Genomic DNA, 21285 nt, shown 5'->3' on the forward strand with positions numbered 1-21285 from the left:
CCCAGCCGCTCACACTGTAATGTAGCGCTTCACATGCAGATATAGTCGCGGTCACTATAACGTAGCGCTTCACATGCAGATACAGCCTCAGTCCCAGCCGCTCACACTGTAACGTAGCGCTTCACATGCAGATACAGACTCAGTCCCAGCCGCTCACACTGTAACGTAGCGCTTCACATGCAGATACAGACTCAGTCCCAGCCGCTCACACTGTAATGTAGCGCTTCACATGCAGATATAGCCGCGGTCACTATAACGTAGCGCTTCACATGCAGATACAGCCTCAGTCCCAGCCGCTCACACTGTAACGTAGCGCTTCACATGCAGATACAGACTCAGTCCCAGCCGCTCACACTGTAACGTAGCGCTTCACATGCAGATACAGACTCAGTCCCAGCCGCTCACACTGTAACGTAGCGCTTCACATGCAGATATAGCCGCGGTCCCAACCACTCACACTGTAACGTAGCGCTTCACATGCAGATACAGACTCAGTCCCAGCCACTCACACTGTAACGTAGCGCTTCACATGCAGATACAGCCTCAGTCCCAGCCACTCACACTGTAACGTAGCGCTTCACATGCAGATACAGCCTCAGTCCCAGCCACTCACACTGTAACGTAGCGCTTCACATGCAGATACAGCCTCAGTCCCAGCCGCTCACACTGTAACGTAGCGCTTCACATGCAGATACAGACTCAGTCCCAGCCGCTCACACTGTAACGTAGCGCTTCACATGCAGATACAGACTCAGTCCCAGCCGCTCACACTGTAACGTAGCGCTTCACATGCAGATAGACTCAGTCCCAGCCGCTCACACTGTAACGTAGCGCTTCACATGCAGATACAGACTCAGTCCCAGCCGCTCACACTGTAACGTAGCGCTTCACATGCAGATACAGTGTGAGCGGCTGGGACTGAGTCTGTATCTGCATGTGAAGCGCTACTTTACAGTGTGAGCGGCTGGGACTGAGGCTGTAACGTAGCGCTTCACATGCAGATACAGACTCAGTCCCAGCCGCTCACACTGTAACGTAGCGCTTCACATGCAGATACAGACTCAGTCCCAGCCGCTCACACTGTAACGTAGCGCTTCACATGCAGATACAGACTCAGTCCCAGCCGCTCACACTGTAATGTAGCGCTTCACATGCAGATACAGACTCAGTCCCAGCCGCTCATACTGTAACGTAGCGCTTCACATGCAGATATAGCCGCGGTCACTATAACGTAGCGCTTCACATGCAGATACAGCCTCAGTCCCAGCCGCTCACACTGTAACGTAGCGCTTCACATGCAGATACAGACTCAGTCCCAGCCGCTCACACTGTAACGTAGCGCTTCACATGCAGATACAGACTCAGTCCCAGCCGCTCACACTGTAACGTAGCGCTTCACATGCAGATATAGCCGCGGTCCCAACCACTCACACTGTAACGTAGCGCTTCACATGCAGATACAGACTCAGTCCCAGCCACTCACACTGTAACGTAGCGCTTCACATGCAGATACAGCCTCAGTCCCAGCCACTCATACTGTAACGTAGCGCTTCACATGCAGATACAGCCTCAGTCCCAGCCGCTCACACTGTAACGTAGCGCTTCACATGCAGATACAGACTCAGTCCCAGCCGCTCACACTGTAACGTAGCGCTTCACATGCAGATACAGACTCAGTCCCAGCCGCTCACACTGTAACGTAGCGCTTCACATGCAGATAGACTCAGTCCTAGCCGCTCACACTGTAACGTAGCGCTTCACATGTAGATACAGACTCAGTCCCAGCCGCTCACACTGTAACGTAGCGCTTCACATGCAGATATAGCCGCGGTCCCAACCACTCACACTGTAACGTAGCGCTTCACATGCAGATACAGACTCAGTCCCAGCCGCTCACACTGTAACGTAGCGCTTCACATGCAGATACAGACTCAGTCCCAGCCGCTCACACTGTAACGTAGCGCTTCACATGCAGATACAGACTCAGTCCCAGCCGCTCACACTGTAACGTAGCGCTTCACATGCAGATACAGACTCAGTCCCAGCCGCTCACACTGTAACGTAGCGCTTCACATGCAGATACAGCCGCAGTCACACACAGAATATAGGCATGCCGCATATCATTTTAATCACATCACTGTGGGGAAAAAGTCACACGAAAACACGCTGTGCTCTACCAAGTGACATGGCGCTCAAGCGTTATGTGTAACGCCACTTTTAGCGCATGAAGGATAGATGTATGTGGTCACATCTGTAAGACAAGACTCCTTATATAGCGCCAGCATATTCTGTTACGCTTTATCATGTGGAACAAAACCGTTATAAAACAAGACTAGGTAAAAACAACAAGACACAAAGGTGAGAGGGCCCTGCTCGCAGGCTTACAATCTATAGATAATATATTTGCCGGTGAACAGGGCCGGGACAGTGTCTGGTCCTTGGTTTCATTAGTGTAGAAACAATAGGGATGAATGGACATAAATGTGCAGGGAGGGTGGAATTGGGAGCGTACAGCGCTGGTATGTATATATTAGTGTCTGTGGGGGTGTATTTCTGTATTACTGCACTGTGAGTAACACAAGGGCAGAGCAGTTACTGGCTAGGGAAGTTGCCCCTTAGTAGAGCAGTTGCTCTCCGGCTGGATATACTATTAAATCATTCCCAGCATCCGTCTGCGTCCAGATCGATTCTCTCCGACTTCAGCGCAGTCTCACCTGGTACAGTTTACGTAAATGACTATAGATTCTTAATGATTTTGTGTGTTCCCCCTGCAGGCTCAGTATGAAAACCCCCCTCACATCTATGCCCTAGCTGATACTATGTACCGGAACATGCTGATAGACAGTGAGAACCAGTGTGTGATTATCAGGTGAGACCCGGTATATAGATATGTGTATCTCCAACTCTCATTCTCCCTTATATGTAAAATATATATATATATATATATATATATATATATCACTGTACTATCTCACACTGTACCCAATGTAATAATAATAGCGGGAGACACTGGAGACATTGGCTGTATGAGCACTTTCATTTTCTTCACAACTTCAACTTCTATACTCCTCTACCACCCGCTATACTCCTCTACACCCATCTATACCTCTCTACACCCATCTATACTCCTCTACCACCCGCTATACTGCTCTACACCCATCTATACTCCTCTACCACCCGCTATACTGCTCTACACCGATCTATACTCCTCTACACCCATCTATACCTCTCTACACCCTTCTATACTCCTCTACCACCCTTCTATACCTCTCTACACCCATCTATACTCCTCTACCACCCGCTATACTGCTCTACACCCATCTATACTCCTCTACCACCCGCTATACTGCTCTACACCCATCTATACTCCTCTACACCCATCTATACCTCTCTACACCCTTCTATACTCCTCTACCACCCTTCTATACCTCTCTACACCCATCTATACTCCTCTACCACCCTTCTATACCTCTCTACACCCATCTATACTCCTCTACCACCCGTTATACTCATCTACCACCCGCTATACTGCTCTGCACCCCTCTATACTGCTCTACCACCCGTTATACTGCTCTACACCCCTCTATGCTGCTCTACCACCCGCTATACTGCTCTACACCCCTCTATACTGCTCTACCACCCGTTATACTGCTCTACCACCCGCTATACTCCTCTACACCCTTCTATACCTCTCTACATTCCTCTATACTGCTCTACACCCATCTATACTCCTCTACCACCCGCTATACTGCTCTACACCCATCTATACTCCTCTACCACCCGTTATACTGCTCTACACCCATCTATACTCCTCTGCACCCTTCTATACCTCTCTACATTCCTCTATACTGCTCTACACCCATCTATACTCCTCTACCACCCGCTATACTCCTCTACACCCATCTATACCTCTCTACACCCATCTATACTCCTCTACCACCCGCTATACTGCTCTACACCCATCTATACTCCTCTACCACCCGCTATACTGCTCTACACCCATCTATACTCCTCTACACCCATCTATACCTCTCTACACCCTTCTATACTCCTCTACCACCCTTCTATACCTCTCTACACCCATCTATACTCCTCTACCACCCGCTATACTGCTCTACACCCATCTATACTCCTCTACCACCCGCTATACTGCTCTACACCCATCTATACTCCTCTACACCCATCTATACCTCTCTACACCCTTCTATACTCCTCTACCACCCTTCTATACCTCTCTACACCCATCTATACTCCTCTACCACCCTTCTATACCTCTCTACACCCATCTATACTCCTCTACCACCCGTTATACTCATCTACCACCCGCTATACTGCTCTGCACCCCTCTATACTGCTCTGCACCCCTCTATACTGCTCTACCACCCGTTATACTGCTCTACACCCCTCTATGCTGCTCTACCACCCGCTATACTCCTCTACCACCCTTCTATACCTCTCTACACCCATCTATACTCCTCTACCACCCGTTATACTCATCTACCACCCGCTATACTGCTCTACACCCATCTATACTGCTCTGCACCCCTCTATACTGCTCTACCACCCGTTATACTGCTCTACACCCCTCTATACTGCTCTACCACCCGTTATACTGCTCTACCACCCGCTATACTCCTCTACACCCTTCTATACCTCTCTACATTCCTCTATACTGCTCTACACCCATCTATACTCCTCTACCACCCGCTATACTGCTCTACACCCATCTATACTCCTCTACCACCCGTTATACTGCTCTACACCCATCTATACTCCTCTGCACCCTTCTATACCTCTCTACATTCCTCTATACTGCTCTACACCCATCTATACTCCTCTACCACCCGTTATACTCATCTACCACCCATTATACTGCTCTACACCCATCTATACTCCTCTACCACCCGTTATACTCATCTACCACCCGTTATACTGCTCTACACCCATCTATACTCCTCTACCACCCGTTATACTCATCTACCACCCGCTATACTGCTCCTCACCCATCTATACTCCTCTACCACCCGTTATACTGCTCTACACCCTTCTATACTCCTCTACCACCCTTCTATACCTCTCTACACCCATCTATACTCCTCTACCACCCGTTATACTCATCTACCACCCGCTATACTGCTCTACACCCATCTATACTGCTCTGCACCCCTCTATACTGCTCTGCACCCCTCTATACTGCTCTACCACCCGTTCTACTGCTCTACACCCCTCTATACTGCTCTACCACCCGTTATACTGCTCTACCACCCGCTATACTCCTCTACACCCTTCTATACCTCTCTACATTCCTCTATACTGCTCTACACCCATCTATACTCCTCTACCACCCGTTATACTCATCTACCACCCGCTATACTGCTCTACACCCATCTATACTCCTCTACCACCCGTTATACTGCTCTACACCCATCTATACTCCTCTGCACCCTTCTATACCTCTCTACATTCCTCTATACTGCTCTACACCCATCTATACTCCTCTACCACCCGTTATACTCATCTACCACCCGTTATACTGCTCTACACCCATCTATACTCCTCTACCACCCGTTATACTCATCTACCACCCGTCATACTGCTCTACACCCATCTATACTCCTCTACCACCCGTTATACTCATCTACCACCCGCTATACTGCTCTACACCCATCTATACTCCTCTACCACCCGTTATACTGCTCTACACCCATCTATACTCCTCTGCACCCTTCTATACCTCTCTACATTCCTCTATACTGCTCTACACCCATCTATACTCCTCTACCACCCGTTATACTCATCTACCACCCGCTATACTGCTCTACACCCATCTATACTCCTCTACCACCCGTTATACTGCTCTACACCCATCTATACTCCTCTACCACCCGTTATACTCATCTACCACCCGTTATACTGCTCTACACCCATCTATACTCCTCTACCAACCGTTATACTCCTCTACCACCCGCTATACTGCTCTACACCCATCTATACTCTTCTACCACCCGTTATACTGCTCTACACCCATCTATACTCCTCTACCACCCGTTATACTCATCTACCACCCGTTATACTGCTCTACACCCATCTATACTCCTCTACCACCCGTTATACTCATCTACCACCCGTTATACTGCTCTACACCCATCTATACTCCTCTACCACCCGTTATACTCCTCTACCACCCGCTATACTGCTCTACACCAATCTATACTCTTCTACCACCCGTTATACTGCTCTACACCCATCTATACTCCTCTACCACCCGTTATACTCATCTACCACCCGTTATACTGCTCTACACCAATCTATACTCGTCTACCACCCGTTATACTCATCTACCACCCGCTATACTGCTCTACACCCATCTATACTCCTCTACCAACCGTTATACTCCTCTACACCCATCTATACTCTTCTACCACCCGTTATACTGCTCTACACCCATCTATACTCCTCTACCACCCGTTATACTCATCTACCACCCGTTATACTGCTCTACACCCATCTATACTCCTCTACCACCCGTTATACTCATCTACCACCCGTTATACTGCTCTACACCCAACTATACTCCTCTACCACCCGCTATACTGCTCTACACCCATCTATACTCCTCTACTACCCGTTATACTCCTCTACACCCTTCTATACCTCTCTACATTCCTCTATACTGCTCTACACGCATCTATACTCCTCTACCACCCGTTATACTCCTCTACTCCCATCTATACTCCTCTACCACCCGTTATACTCACCTACCACCCGTTATACTACTCTACACCCATCTATACTCCTCTACCACCCATTATACTCACCTACCACCCGTTATACTACTCTACACCCATCTATACTCCTCTACCACCCGTTATACTGCTCTACACCCATCTATACTCCTCTACCACCCGTTATACTGCTCTACACCCATCTATACTCCTCTACCACCCGCTATACTGCTCTACACCCATCTATACTCTTCTACCACCCGTTATACTGCTCTACACCCATCTATACTCCTCTACCACCCGTTATACTCATCTACCACCCGTTATACTGCTCAACACACATCTATACTCCTCTACCACCCGCTATACTGCTCTACACCCATCTATACTCCTCTACCACCCGTTATACTCATCTACCACCCGTTATACTACTTTACACCCATCTATACTCCTCTACCACCCGTTATACTCATCTACCACCCGTTATACTACTTTACACCCATCTATACTCCTCTACCACCCGTTATACTCCTCTACACCCATCTATACTCCTCTACCACCCGTTATACTCACCTACCACTCGTTATACTACTGTACACCCATCTATACTCATCTACCACCCGTTATACTGCTCCACACATCTATACTCCTCTACCACCCGCTATACTGCTCTACACCCATCTATACTCCTCTACCACCCGTTATACTCATCTACCACCCGTTATACTGCTCTACACCCATCTATACTCCTCTACCACCCGTTATACTCATCTACCACCAATTATACTGCTCTACACCCATCTATACTTCTCTACCACCCGTTATACTGCTCTACACCCATCTATACTCCTCTACCACCCGTTATACTGCTCTACACCCATCTATACTCCTCTACCACCCGTTATACTCATCTACCACCCGTTATACTGCTCTACACCCATCTATACTCCTCTACCACCCGTTATACTCATCTACCACCCGGTGTACTGCTCTACACCCATCTATACTCCTCTACCACCCATTATACTCCTCTACACGCATCTATACTCCTCTACCACCCGTTATACTCATCTACCACACGTTATACTGCTCTACACCCATCTATACTCCTCTACCACCCGTTATACTAATCTACCACCCGTTATACTGCTCTACACCCATCTATACTCATCTACCACCCGTTATACTCATCTACCACCTGTTATACTGCTCTACACCCATCTATACTCATCTACCACCCGTTATACTCATCTACCACCCGTTATACTGCTCTACACCCATCTATACTCATCTACCACCCGCTATACTCTACATCCCTCTATACTGGAAAACATTCCTGGACTGCACAACCTGACTATATATATAATGGGAGGTGCTACCTGATGAGACTAATTGCAGGCACAGAAACAGATAAATCTCAGGTGCACAACTCCAATTTATTGATAATATATAAATGCAATAAAATTTTGCAATCAATAAAGGTTTTTAGCATAATCATGGCCAAGGTTATGGGCCTACCCACCATATCCAGGAAACCTCTTTTGGGTAGGTCCCTAACATACTAGGGTTCAAATTCAGAGCGCAGGATCCCCCCAAACAGGCCGAGCTAAACTGCCCCAGGGCACCGCCATAGTAAGAAAAGTGCAGTGTAAAGAGATAGCTAAGAGCAGCCACAGCTGCATATAAAGAATGCTGCCCATAGTAACTGTTACTCTATACTGCTCTACACCCAACTATGCTCCTCTACCACCCGCTATACTCTACACCCGTCTATACTGCTCTACACCCATCTATACTCCTCTACCACCCGCTATACTCTACAGCCAGCTATGCACCTCTACCACCCGCTATACTCTACACCTAGCTATGCTCCTCTACCACCCCTCTATACTGCTCTACATCCCTCTATACTGCTCTGCACCCCTCTATACTACTCTCCACCGATCTATCCTCCTCTGCACCCATCTATACTGCTCTACACCCCTCTATACTGCTCTCCACCGATCTATACTCCTCTGCACCCATCTATACTGCTCTACACCCCTCTATACTACTCTCCACCCCTCTATACTACTCTTCACCCTCTATACTCCTCTCCACCCATCTATACTCCTCTGCACCCATCTATACTGCTCTACACCCCTCTATACTATTCTCCACCCCTCTATACTCCTCTGCACCCATCTATACTGCTCTACACTCCTCTATACTGCTCTCCACCCATCTATACTCCTCTGCACCCATCTATACTGCTCTACACCCCTCTATACTACTCTCCACCCCTCTATACTCCTCTGCACCCATCTATACTGCTCTACACCCCTCTATACTACTCTCCACCCCTCTATACTCCTCTGCACCAATCTATACTGCTCTACACCCCTCTATACTGCTCTCCACCCATCTATACTCCTCTGCACCCATCTATACTGCTCTACACCCCTCTATACTACTCTCCACCCCTCTATACTCCTCTGCACCCATCTATACTGCTCTACACCCCTCTATACTCCTCTATACTGCTCTCCACCCATCTATACTCCTCTGCACCCATCTATACTGCGTTACACCCATCTATACTCTTCTACCACCCGCTTTACTCTACACCCAGCTATGCTCCTCTACCACCCCTCTATACTGCTCTACATCCCTCTATACTGCTCTACATCCCTCTATACTGCTCTATACCCCTCTATACTGCTCTGCACCCCTCTATACTGCTCTGCACCCCTCTATACTCCTCTCCACCCATCTATACTCCTCTGCATCCCTCTATACTCCTCTGCACCCCTCTATACTGCTCTACACCCCTCTATACTCCTCTACCACCCGTTATACTCCTCTACCACCCGTTATACTCCTCTACCACCCATTATACTGCTCTACTACCCCTCTATACTCCTCTGTACCCCTTTATACTCCTCTGTACCCCTTTATACTCCTCTACACCCCTCTATAATCCTCTGCACCCCTCTATACTCCTCTACACCCCTCTATAATCCTCTGCACCCCTCTATACTCCTCTACACCCATCTATACTGCTCTATTCCCCTCTATACTCCTCTAACACCCGCTATACTCTACACCCAGCTGTGCTCCTCTACCACCCCTCTATATACTGCTCTACATCCCTCTATACTGCTCTACATCGCTCTATACTGCTCTACATCGCTCTATACTGCTCTACATCCCTCTATACTGCTCTATACCCCTCTATACTGCTCTGCACCCATCTATACTGTTCTACCACCCCTCTATACTGCTCTACACCTCTCTATACTGCTCTACACCCCTCTATACTGCTCTGCATCCCTCTATACTCCTCTCCACCCATCTATACTCCTCTGCACCCCTCTATACTCCTCTGCACCCCTCTATACTGCTCTACACCCCTCTATACTCCTCTGCACCCCTCTATACTGCTCTACACCCCTCTATACTGCTCTACCTCCCGTTATACTCCTCTACCACCTGTTATACTGCTCTACACCCATCTATACTCCTCTACCACCCGCTATACTCTACACCCAGCTATGCTCCTCTACCACCCATCTATACTCCTCTACCACCCGCTATACTCTACACCCAGCTATGCTCCTCTACCACCCGTTATACTCCTCTGCACCCATCTATACTGCTCTACACCCCTCTATACTGCTCTACCATCCGTTATGCTCCTCTACCACCCGCTACACTGCTCTACACCCCTCTATACTGCTCTCCACCCCTCTATACTCCTCTGCACCCATCTATACTGCTCTACACCCCTCTATACTCCTCTATACTGCTCTCCACCCATCTATACTCCTCTGCACCCATCTATACTGCTTTACACCCATCTATACTCTTCTACCACCCGCTTTACTCTACACCCAGCTATGCTCCTCTACCACCCCTCTATACTGCTCTACATCCCTCTATACTGCTCTACATCCCTCTATACTGCTCTGCACCCCTCTATACTGCTCTGCACCCCTCTATACTCCTCTGCATCCCTCTATACTCCTCTGCACCCCTCTATACTGCTCTACACCCCTCTATACTGCTCTACCACCCGTTATACTCCTCTACCACCCGTTATACTCCTCTACCACCCGTTATACTGCTCTACCACCCCTCTATACTCCTCTGTACCCCTTTATACTCCTCTGTACCCCTTTATACTCCTCTACACCCCTCTATAATCCTCTGCACCCCTCTATACTCCTCTACACCCCTCTATACTCCTCTACACCCCTCTATAATCCTCTGCACCCCTCTATACTCCTCTACACCCATCTATACTGCTCTATTCCCCTCTATACTCCTCTAACACCCGCTATACTCTACACCCAGCTGTGCTCCTCTACCACCCCTCTATATACTGCTCTACATCCCTCTATACTGCTCTACATCGCTCTATACTGCTCTACATCCCTCTATACTGCTCTATACCCCTCTATACTGCTCTGCACCCATCTATACTGTTCTACCACCCCTCTATACTGCTCTACACCTCTCTATACTGCTCTACACCCCTCTATACTGCTCTGCATCCCTCTATACTCCTCTCCACCCATCTATACTCCTCTGCACCCCTCTATACTCCTCTGCACCCCTCTATACTGCTCTACACCCCTCTATACTCCTCTGCACCCCTCTATACTGCTCTACACCCCTCTATACTGCTCTACCTCCCGTTATACTCCTCTACCACCTGTTATACTGCTCTACACCCATCTATACTCCTCTACCACCCGCTATACTCTACACCCAGCTATGCTCCTCTACCACCCATCTATACTCCTCTACCACCCGCTATACTCTACACCCAGCTATGCTCCTCTACCACCCGTTATACTCCTCTGCACCCATCTATACTGCTCTACACCCCTCTATACTGCTCTACCATCCGTTATGCTCCTCTACCACCCGCTACACTGCTCTACACCCCTCTATACTGCTCTACACCCCTCTATACTGCTCTACACCCCTCTATACTGCTCTACACCCATCTATACTGCTCTACTCCCCTCTATACTGCTCTCCACCCATCTATGTTCCTCTACTACCCGCTATACTCTACACCCAGCTATGCTCCTCTACCACCCCTCTATACTCCTCTGCACCCATCTATACTGCTCTACACCCCTCTATACTGCTCTACCACCCGTTATACTCCTCTACCACCCGTTATACTCCTCTACCACCCGTTACACTGCTCTGCACCCATCTATACTCCTCTGCACCCCTCTATGCTGCTCTACACCCCTCTATACTGCTCTACACCCATCTATACTCCTCTACCACCCCTCTATACTGCTCTACACCCCTCTATACTGCTCTACACCCCTCTATACTGCTCTGCACCCCTCTATACTGCTCTACCACCCGTTATACTGCTCTACACCCCTCTATACTGCTCTACCACCCGTTATACTGCTCTACACCCCTCTATACTGCTCTACCACCCGCTATACTGCTCTACACCCATCTATACTCTTCTACCACCCGTTATACTGCTCTACACCCATCTATACTCCTCTACCACCCGTTATACTCATCTACCACCCGTTATACTGCTCTACACCCATCTATACTGCTCTGCACCCCTCTATACTGCTCTGCACCCCTCTATACTGCTCTACCACCCGTTATACTGCTCTACACCCCTCTATACTGCTCTACCACCCGCTATACTGCTCTACACCCATCTATACTGCTCTACACCCATCTATACTGCTCTACACCCCTCTACACTGCTCTGCACCCCTCTATACTGCTCTACACCCCTCTATACTGCTCTACCACCCGCTATACTGCTCTACACCCATCTATACTGCTCTACACCCATCTATACTCTTCTACCACCCATTATACTGCTCTACACCCATCTATACTCATCTACCACCCATCTATACTCATCTACCACCCATCTATACTGCTCTACACCCCTCTATACTGCTCTGCACCCCTCTATACTGCTCTACCACCCTCTATACTGCTCTACCACCCTCTATACTGCTCTACACCCCTCTATACTGCTCTACACCCCTCTATACTGCTCTACACCCCTCTATACTGCTCTGCACCCCTCTATACTGCTCTACCACCCGTTATACTGCTCTACACCCCTCTATACTGCTCTACCACCTGTTATACTGCTCTACACCCATCTATACTCCTCTACCACCCCTCTGTACTGCTCTACACCCATCTATGCTCCTCTACCACCCGCTATACTCCTCTGTACCCTCTATACTGCTGTACACCCATCTATACTCCTCTACCACCCATTAGATTGTAAGCTCTCACGAGCAGGGCCCTCGTCCCTCATGTGCTTCTCCTATCCCTACTTATAGTATCATTTACTCCTAACTTCCCAATTGGCACCCAACATTTGGTTGCTGAGGCCCTGCTGCTTGTGTTATGCAGCTAAGCTATGTGTATAAACTATGTCCTTGTCCTGCATTGTTTTGTATTACTATTAACTGCTTTTTTTGTGTGCTCATTTATATATTATGTAAGGCGCTGCGGAACCTTTGTGGTGCCATATAAATAAAGGATAATAATAATTGTACTCCTCTACATTCCTCTGTACTCCTATACCACATAACTATACTCATCTACACCTCTCTATACTTCCCTAACCCCCCATACTGCTATAAACCCTTATAAGCTCCTCTACATTCCTCTATACTACTCTGAACCAATTATACTGCGCTACACCACTCTCTGCTCCTTTATCCCCATCTGTACTCCTCTACACTGACCTACAGCCCCTTATACTTATCTATACTGCTCTACTCCTCTACACCCCACTATACTGATCTACAACCCCCTATACTTCTCTAAACTGCTCTACACCACTCTATGCTCCTCTAGACCCCACTATACTGCTCTGCACCCCTCTATACTCCTCTGCACCCACTACAATTCTCTATTCTGCTCTACACCCTATAAACCCCTCCACACTCCTTAATATATGTGTCTCCCTGGTCATAGAGGGAGTCGCTAAACTGGTGTACTATACATATTGACCACTCCTGTTACCTACACATACTGACCACTCCTGTTACCTACACATACTGACCACCCCTGTTACCTACACATACTGTCCACTCCTGTTACCTACACATACTGTCCACTCCTGTTACCTACACATACTGTCCACTCCTGTTACCTACACATACTGTCCACTCCTGTTACCTACACATACTGACCACTCCTGTTACCTACACATACTGACCACTCCTGTTACCTACACATACTGACCACTCCTGTTACCTACACATACTGACCACCCCTGTTACCTACACATACTGTCCACTCCTGTTACCGACACCTACTGACCACTCCTGTTACCTACACATACTGACCACTCCTGTTACCTACACATACTGACCACCCCTGTTACCTACACATACTGACCACCCCTGTTACCTACACATACTGTCCACTCCTGTTACCTACACATACCGTCCACTCCTGTTACCTACACATACCGACCACTCCTGTTACCGACACATACCGACCACTCCTGTTACCTACACATACTGACCACTCACCAGGTATCAGTAATCGCGATGCAATTTTAAGTGAGAATTGTATAATTGTTTATGCTGATTTTTTAGTCCTGTAATGCAGGGCTCCCATTTATAAAGAGTAAGGGGCTGGCTTTGCATAGTAGAAGTGTCACAATGAAGTCCCGACTGATAAAGTACCCTTCTCAATTCTATTCCCTTTGGGTTAAGTTGGGAAACCCACTAGTTCTCCTTAGGGCGCAGAGATTGGGCACCCTTCGGCGGCGTCCCTACATTCATTTTTACATCTCGTCTTTAGTAAAGTGTCTACTATCCGCAGACAATATATTGGGCGCGATTCAATTAAAGGCAAAGTGAATAGTGCCGGGAATGGGCTCCCGGAGCTATTCAATTCTGCGAGAAGTTAGGTCGGGGAAGGCTTGTTCTCGCACCGAAACACCCTGTTTAAGGCGCGAGAAGGAACCTTCCCCGACCTAACTTCCCGGCACGATACTGTTTTACCGGTGATAAGGGCAAAAAACAGAATCGCGCCTGGACTTTTGTCGGAATTCTGCTCGCATCCTCGGAGGGATGCGAGAAGAAATCCTTAGTCGGGCTTAGCAGCGCATATTAATTGAATAGCTCTGGGAGCTGATTCCCGCCGCTATTCACTTCACGTTGAATAGAACCGTGCCCATTGTGTGTGTTCAATTAATGAGTCACTTTGATGATAGGTGTGAATAATAATATATATGATTTTGTATTATTTATAGGGTAACACAGCTATTAACACTGTCTATAATATATTGTGTCTTCTGCAGCGGGGAAAGTGGGGCCGGGAAGACGGTCGCTGCAAAGTATATAATGGGATATATCTCCAAAGTGTCGGGCGGAGGACCCAAAGTGCAGGTATTGGGGGTGCTTGGGCTGTCCTAATTTATATCAGCTGGAACAGGGATTGTGCTGCCCACTCAGGATAATTCCAATTATAGCAGAGAATATAAAAATGTAACATATTACTTTTCCCACTATATCGCCTCATTTCGTTTGAGGCGATATAGTGGGAAAAGTAGATTTTGTATTTAAAGTACATACATTGCATAAACACGTTAATGGCAGCCACTGTTTATGCTTAACAAATATTCATGAGTTTCAGCCTATCCAGTCACTAGGAACCAGTGACATCACTGAGAGTGCAGCCTATCCAGTCACTAGGAACCAGTGACATCACTGAGAGTACAGCCTATCCAGTCACTAGGAGCCAGTGACATCACTGAGAGTGTAGCCTATCCAGTCATTAGGAGCCAGTGACATCACTGAGAGTGCAGCCTATCCAGTCACTAGGAACCAGTGACATCACTGAGAGTACAGCCTATCCAGTCACTAGGAGCCAGTGACATCACTGAGAGTGTAGCCTATCCAGTCATTAGGAGCCAGTGACATCACTGAGAATGCAGCCTATCCAGTCACTAGGAGCCAGTGACATCACTGTGAATGCAGCCTATCCAGTCACTAGGAGCCAGTGACATCACTGAGAGTGCAGCCTATCCAGTCACTAGGAGCCAGTGACATCACTGGGAGTGCAGCCTATCCAGTCACTAGGAGCCAGTGACATCACTGAGAGTGCAGCCTATCCAGTCACTAGGAACCAGTGACATCACTGAGAGTGCAGCCTATCCAGTCACTAGGAACCAGTGACATCACTGAGAGTACAGCCTATCCAGTCACTAGGAACCAGTGACATCACTGAGAGTGCAGCCTATCCAGTCACTAGGAACCAGTGACATCACTGAGAGTACAGCCTATCCAGTCACTAGGAACCAGTGACATCACTGAGAGTACAGCCTATCCAGTCATTAGGAGCCAGTGACATCACTGAGAATGCAGCCTATCCAGTCACTAGGAGCCAGTGACATCACTGTGAATGCAGCCTATCCAGTCACTAGGAGCCAGTGACATCACTGAGAGTGCAGCCTATCCAGTCACTAGGAGCCAGTGACATCACTGAGAGTGCAGCCTATCCAGTCACTAGGAGCCAGTGACATCACTGAGAGTGCAGCCTATCCAGTCACTAGGAGCCAGTGACATCACTGAGTGCAGCCTATCCAGTCAATAGGAGCCAGTGACATCACTGAGAATGCAGCCTATCCAGTCACTAGGAGCCAGTGACATCACTGAGAGTGCAGCCTATCCAGTCACTAGGAGCCAGTGACATCACTGAGAGTGCAGCCTATCCAGTCACTAGGAGCCAGTGACATCACTGAGAGTGCAGCCTATCCAGTCACTAGGAGCCAGTGACATCACTGAGTGCAGCCTATCCAGTCACTAGGAGCCAGTGACATCACTGAGTGTAGCCTATCCAGTCAATAGGAGCCAGTGACATCACTGAGAATGCAGCCTATCCAGTCACTAGGAGCCAGTGACATCACTGTGAATGCAGCCTATCCAGTCACTAGGAAGCATGATGTTGCTGGTCAGTGGATATATTGTATTTGATGTATGCATAAAACGTCGGCTGTAGTGGTGAGTGATTACACCAACTTTTTATACTATATTATGAAGACCTTTAGGAGCTATACAAAACAATGTTATGGTAGGAGTATAGTAAATTGGCACTTAACCAGCCATACTGCGTTCAGTTCCTGTCCTAATCTCTGTGTGCTGGGGCAGAGCCACTGAGGTGTCGGTATCCCACGATATGAGTCACTACATTTGTCACCTGCTGTCCCCACAGAACGTGAAGGACATTATACTCAAGTCGAACCCTTTGCTGGAAGCATTCGGAAATGCGAAGACCGTCAGAAACAACAATTCCAGCAGATTTGTAAGTAATCGGAGCAGTTTCCCATTAAACAGCCTTACAGGTCTGAATCACCGCAATGGTACAGGAGGAGGCGCAGTGGGAGGAGTTCTAACACTTGTAATACATGTTGAACAAGTAGATATCAGACATAGGACAGGTTGGGTATTGCCGGATGTCACCGCGCAGTGTGTGATAACGTTCACGTGATTCTGCCACTCACCTGACTGGGCATCGGGGATGGCATAAGGGTGAAAGCTGGAAGGGCTGGCACAATGGTGACAAATCACACGGTGTACGAGGAACAACCTACACTCACATGTACTGACTGGCGGGGAGAGGAATATGCCTTATTAACATAGCCAGACAAATCAAGGCAACCTCCATTACTAATACTGTAATAATCTGCAGGTCACTAGGAGACGTCAGTAATAATCTGCAGAATATATCACTATGTACCTGTCAGGGGCTAGATGGGACAGAGCAATGTTCTGCAGATCACTAGAGAGGTCAGTAATGTAATAATCTGCAGAATATATCACTATGTACCTGTCAGGGGGTAGATGGGACAGAGCAATGTTCTGCAGATCCCTAGAGAGGTCAGTAATGTAATAATCTGCAGAATATATCACTATGTACCTGTCAGGGGGTAGATGGGACAGAGCAATGTTCTGCAGATCACTAGAGAGGTCAGTAATATAATAATCTGCAGAATATATCACTATGTACCTGTCAGGGGGTAGATGGGACAGAGCAATATTCTGCAGATCACTAGAGAGGTCAGTAATGTAATAATCTGCAGAATATATCACTATGTACCTGTCAGGGGGTATATAGGACAGAGCAATGTTCTGCAGATCACTAGAGAGGCCAGTAATGAAATAATCTGCAGAATATATCACTATGTACCTGTCGGAGTATACAGAGTAGAGCAATGTCCTGCAGATCATTAGTACATTATTATAGTGATGCTGTGTCGGCTCCTCGCAGTGCTCTGTGTCTATGTCACCAATGGTAGCTGCTCCTCTCTTTCAGGGTAAATACTTTGAAATCCAGTTCAGCCGAGGGGGTGAGCCGGACGGGGGAAAGATCTCAAACTTCCTGCTGGAGAAATCCCGTGTGGTGAATCAGAACACGGGAGAGAGAAACTTTCACATCTTCTATCAGGTGAGTCCTGAAAGTGAGCAGCCATGAGACATGTGGGTTACAGGTGAGGAGAGGGCGATGCCTTGCCTCATGCATAGATGCAGAGCTGCCGTGTGGCTGAGGTGGAGTGGCCGCACCATGTCGGAGGGGTGCTGGGCTTGGCCATCGGCACTCTCACAGTTACTACAGGGGTAGTATTTAATGTAAAGTGGTTATCCTGCAATGCGATGCCTGACAGCGTCCCTGGCGGCAGTACAGCTTCCAGCCAGTTCAGCGCTTTTTACCACTATGCCACAGAGCTTACAGTCCACACTGTACTTATTCCCGTGTACCACAGCTTCTGGAAGGTGCCACTGCCGAGGACCGGGAGAATTTGGGTATCACCACCCCGGATTATTACTTTTACCTCAACCAGTCGGCTGTTTATCACGTGGACGATGTCAGTGACAAGAAGGAGTTTGCAGAAACCATGGTGAGTGATTGCGGAGCAGTAATTAGCGGGATGACTGTCCTGTGTTTAGCTGTTTGATGGGGGTACCAGCCTCATGTACTCATGCTGTGACATTCTCTCCATCCTGTGTGACCTTCATTTACCATGCTCTTTGTGCCTCTATTCCCTCCTGACAGGCAGCCATGGATGTGGTTGGCCTCTCCCATGAGGATCAGACCTTCGTGCTGCAGATAGTCGCTGGAATCCTGCACCTAGGGAATATTGCATTTAAGGAGAGTGGCAATTACGCTGTGGTGGAGAGTGGAGACTGTGAGTTAGCTCTGGGGTCACTACTGTATAATACAGGAGCATTGCTCTGTGAGGCGAACAAGCAATAAGTACCCATGTCCCTGGTGACTAGTGTACAGTACAGCACCATGTCCCTGGTGACTAGTGTACAGTACAGCACCATGTCCCTGGTGACTAGTGTACAGTACAGCACCATGTCCCTGGTGACTAGTGTACGGTACAGCACCATGTCACTGGTGACTAGTGTAGAGTATAGCACAATGTCCCTGGTGACTAGTGTACAGTACAGCACCATATCCCTGGTGACTAGTGTACAGTACAGCACCATGTCCCTGGTGACTAGTGTACAGTACAGCACCATGTCCCTGGTGACTAGTGTACAGTACAGCACCATATCCCTGGTGACTAGTGTACAGTACAGCACCATGTCCCTGGTGACTAGTGTACAGTACCATGTCCCTGGTGACTAGTGTACAGTACAGCACCCTGTCCCTGGTGACTAGTGTACAGTACAGGACCCTGTCCCTGGTGACTAGTGTACAGTTCTGCACCCTGTCCCTGGTGACTAGTGTACAGTACATCACCCTGTCCCTGGTGACTAGTGTACAGTACAGCACCCTGTCCCTGGTGACTAGTGTACAGTACATCACCCTGTCCCTGGTGACTAGTGTACAGTACAGCACCCTGTCCCTGGTGACTAGTGTACAGTACAGCACCCTGTCCCTGGTGACTAGTGTACAGTACAGCACCCTGTCCTTGGTGACTAGTGTACAGTACAGCACCATGTCCCTGGTGACTAGTGTACAGTACAGCACCATGTCCCTGGTGACTAGTGTACAGTACAGCACCATATCCCTGGTGACTAGTGTACAGTACAGCACCATATCCCAGGTAACTAGTGTACAGTACAGCACCATATCCCCGGTGACTAGTGTACAGTACAGCACCATATCCCAGGTAACTAGTCATTCCCCTGGTGACAAGTGTACAATACAGCACCAATTCCCTGGTGTGGGTAGTAGTATGTGAGGATGGATGAGGAAGGATATGGATAATGTGGGTAGTAGTAGTAGTACAACAGACTGTAGAGAGATAAGGAATGTGTATATAAGGAGATATCGCTTGTATTGCTCCCCATTGGATCCATCAGTTATAATTATACCCATCTCCTTACAGTCCTAGCATTCCCCGCCTATCTGCTCGGCATTGACCAGTCCCGTTTGCAGGAGAAGTTGACAAGTCGAAAAATGGACAGTAAATGGGGTGGGAAATCGGAGGTGATTGATGTCACTTTGAATGTGGAGCAGACATGTTTCACCCGTGATGCACTCTCCAAAGCCCTGTACACGCGACTCTTTGATTACCTGGTGGAGGTACATAACGTACTGTCCATGTCTGTGTGTATAACGTACTGTCCATGTCTGTGTGTAATGTGACGCCCCCGTCTCTGTGTGTGTAATGCCACGCCCCCGTCTCTGTGTGTAATGTGACGCCCCCGTCTCTGTGTGTAACGCCACGCCCCCGTCTCTGTGTGTAACGCCACGCCCCCGTCTGTGTGTAACGCGACGCCCCCGTCTCTGTGTGTGTAATGTGACGCCCCCGTCTCTGTGTGTGTAATGTGACGCCCCCGTCTCTGTGTGTGTAATGTGACGCCCCCGTCTCTGTGTGTGTAATGTGACGCCCCCGTCTCTGTGTGTGTAATGCGACGCCCCCGTCTCTGTGTGTAATGCGACGCCCCCGTCTGTGTGTAATGCGATGCCCCCGTCTGTGTGTAATGTGATGCCCCCGTCTCTGTGTGTAATGTGACGCCCCCGTGTCTGTAATGTGACGCCCCCGTCTGTGTGTAATCTGACGCCCCCGTCTCTGTGTATAATGTGATGACCCCGTCTCTGTGTGTAATGTGACGCCCCCGTCTCTGTGTGTAACGTCACGCCCCCGTCTCTGTGTGTAACGTCACGCCCCCGTCTGTGTGTTAGGCGACGCCCCCGTCTCTATGTGTAACGCGACGCCCCCGTCTCTGTGTGTGTAACGCGACGCCCCCGTCTCTGTGTGTGTAATGTGACGCCCCCGTCTCTGTGTGTAATGTCACGCCCCCGTCTCTGTGTGTGTAATGTGACGCCCCCGTCTCTGTGTGTGTAATGTGACGCCCCCGTCTCTGTGTGTAAGGTGACGCCCCCGTCTCTGTGTGTGTAAGGTGACGCCCCCGTCTCTGTGTGTGTAAGGTGACGCCCCCGTCTCTGTGTGTAATGTCACGCCCCCGTCTCTGTGTGTGTAATGTGACGCCCCCGTATCTGTGTGTAATGTCACACCCCCGTCTCTGTGTGTAACGTGACGCCCCCGTCTCTGTGTGTAACGCGACGCCCCCGTCTCTGT

General features: G+C 48.6%; 1 protein-coding gene across 2 annotated transcripts in view; it reads left to right on the top strand.

Moving 5' to 3' along the window:
• Nucleotides 1-21285, top strand: part of LOC148454371 (unconventional myosin-Ie-like) — a 176824-nt gene that overhangs the window by 67875 nt on the left and 87664 nt on the right. For both annotated transcript variants that reach the window (XM_088460952.1, XM_088460953.1), the window contains exons 4-10: nt 2775-2869; nt 15049-15136; nt 16962-17051; nt 18063-18194; nt 18511-18645; nt 18801-18933; nt 20089-20285. In XM_088460952.1, coding sequence (XP_088317078.1) covers nt 2775-2869; nt 15049-15136; nt 16962-17051; nt 18063-18194; nt 18511-18645; nt 18801-18933; nt 20089-20285 — 870 coding nt within the window. The remainder of the gene's footprint in view (nt 1-2774; nt 2870-15048; nt 15137-16961; nt 17052-18062; nt 18195-18510; nt 18646-18800; nt 18934-20088; nt 20286-21285) is intronic.

Source organism: Taudactylus pleione, unplaced genomic scaffold (genome assembly GCF_031769625.1).
Source record: "Taudactylus pleione unplaced genomic scaffold, aTauple2 ptg000997l, whole genome shotgun sequence".
Lineage (NCBI taxonomy): Eukaryota > Metazoa > Chordata > Amphibia > Anura > Myobatrachidae > Taudactylus > Taudactylus pleione.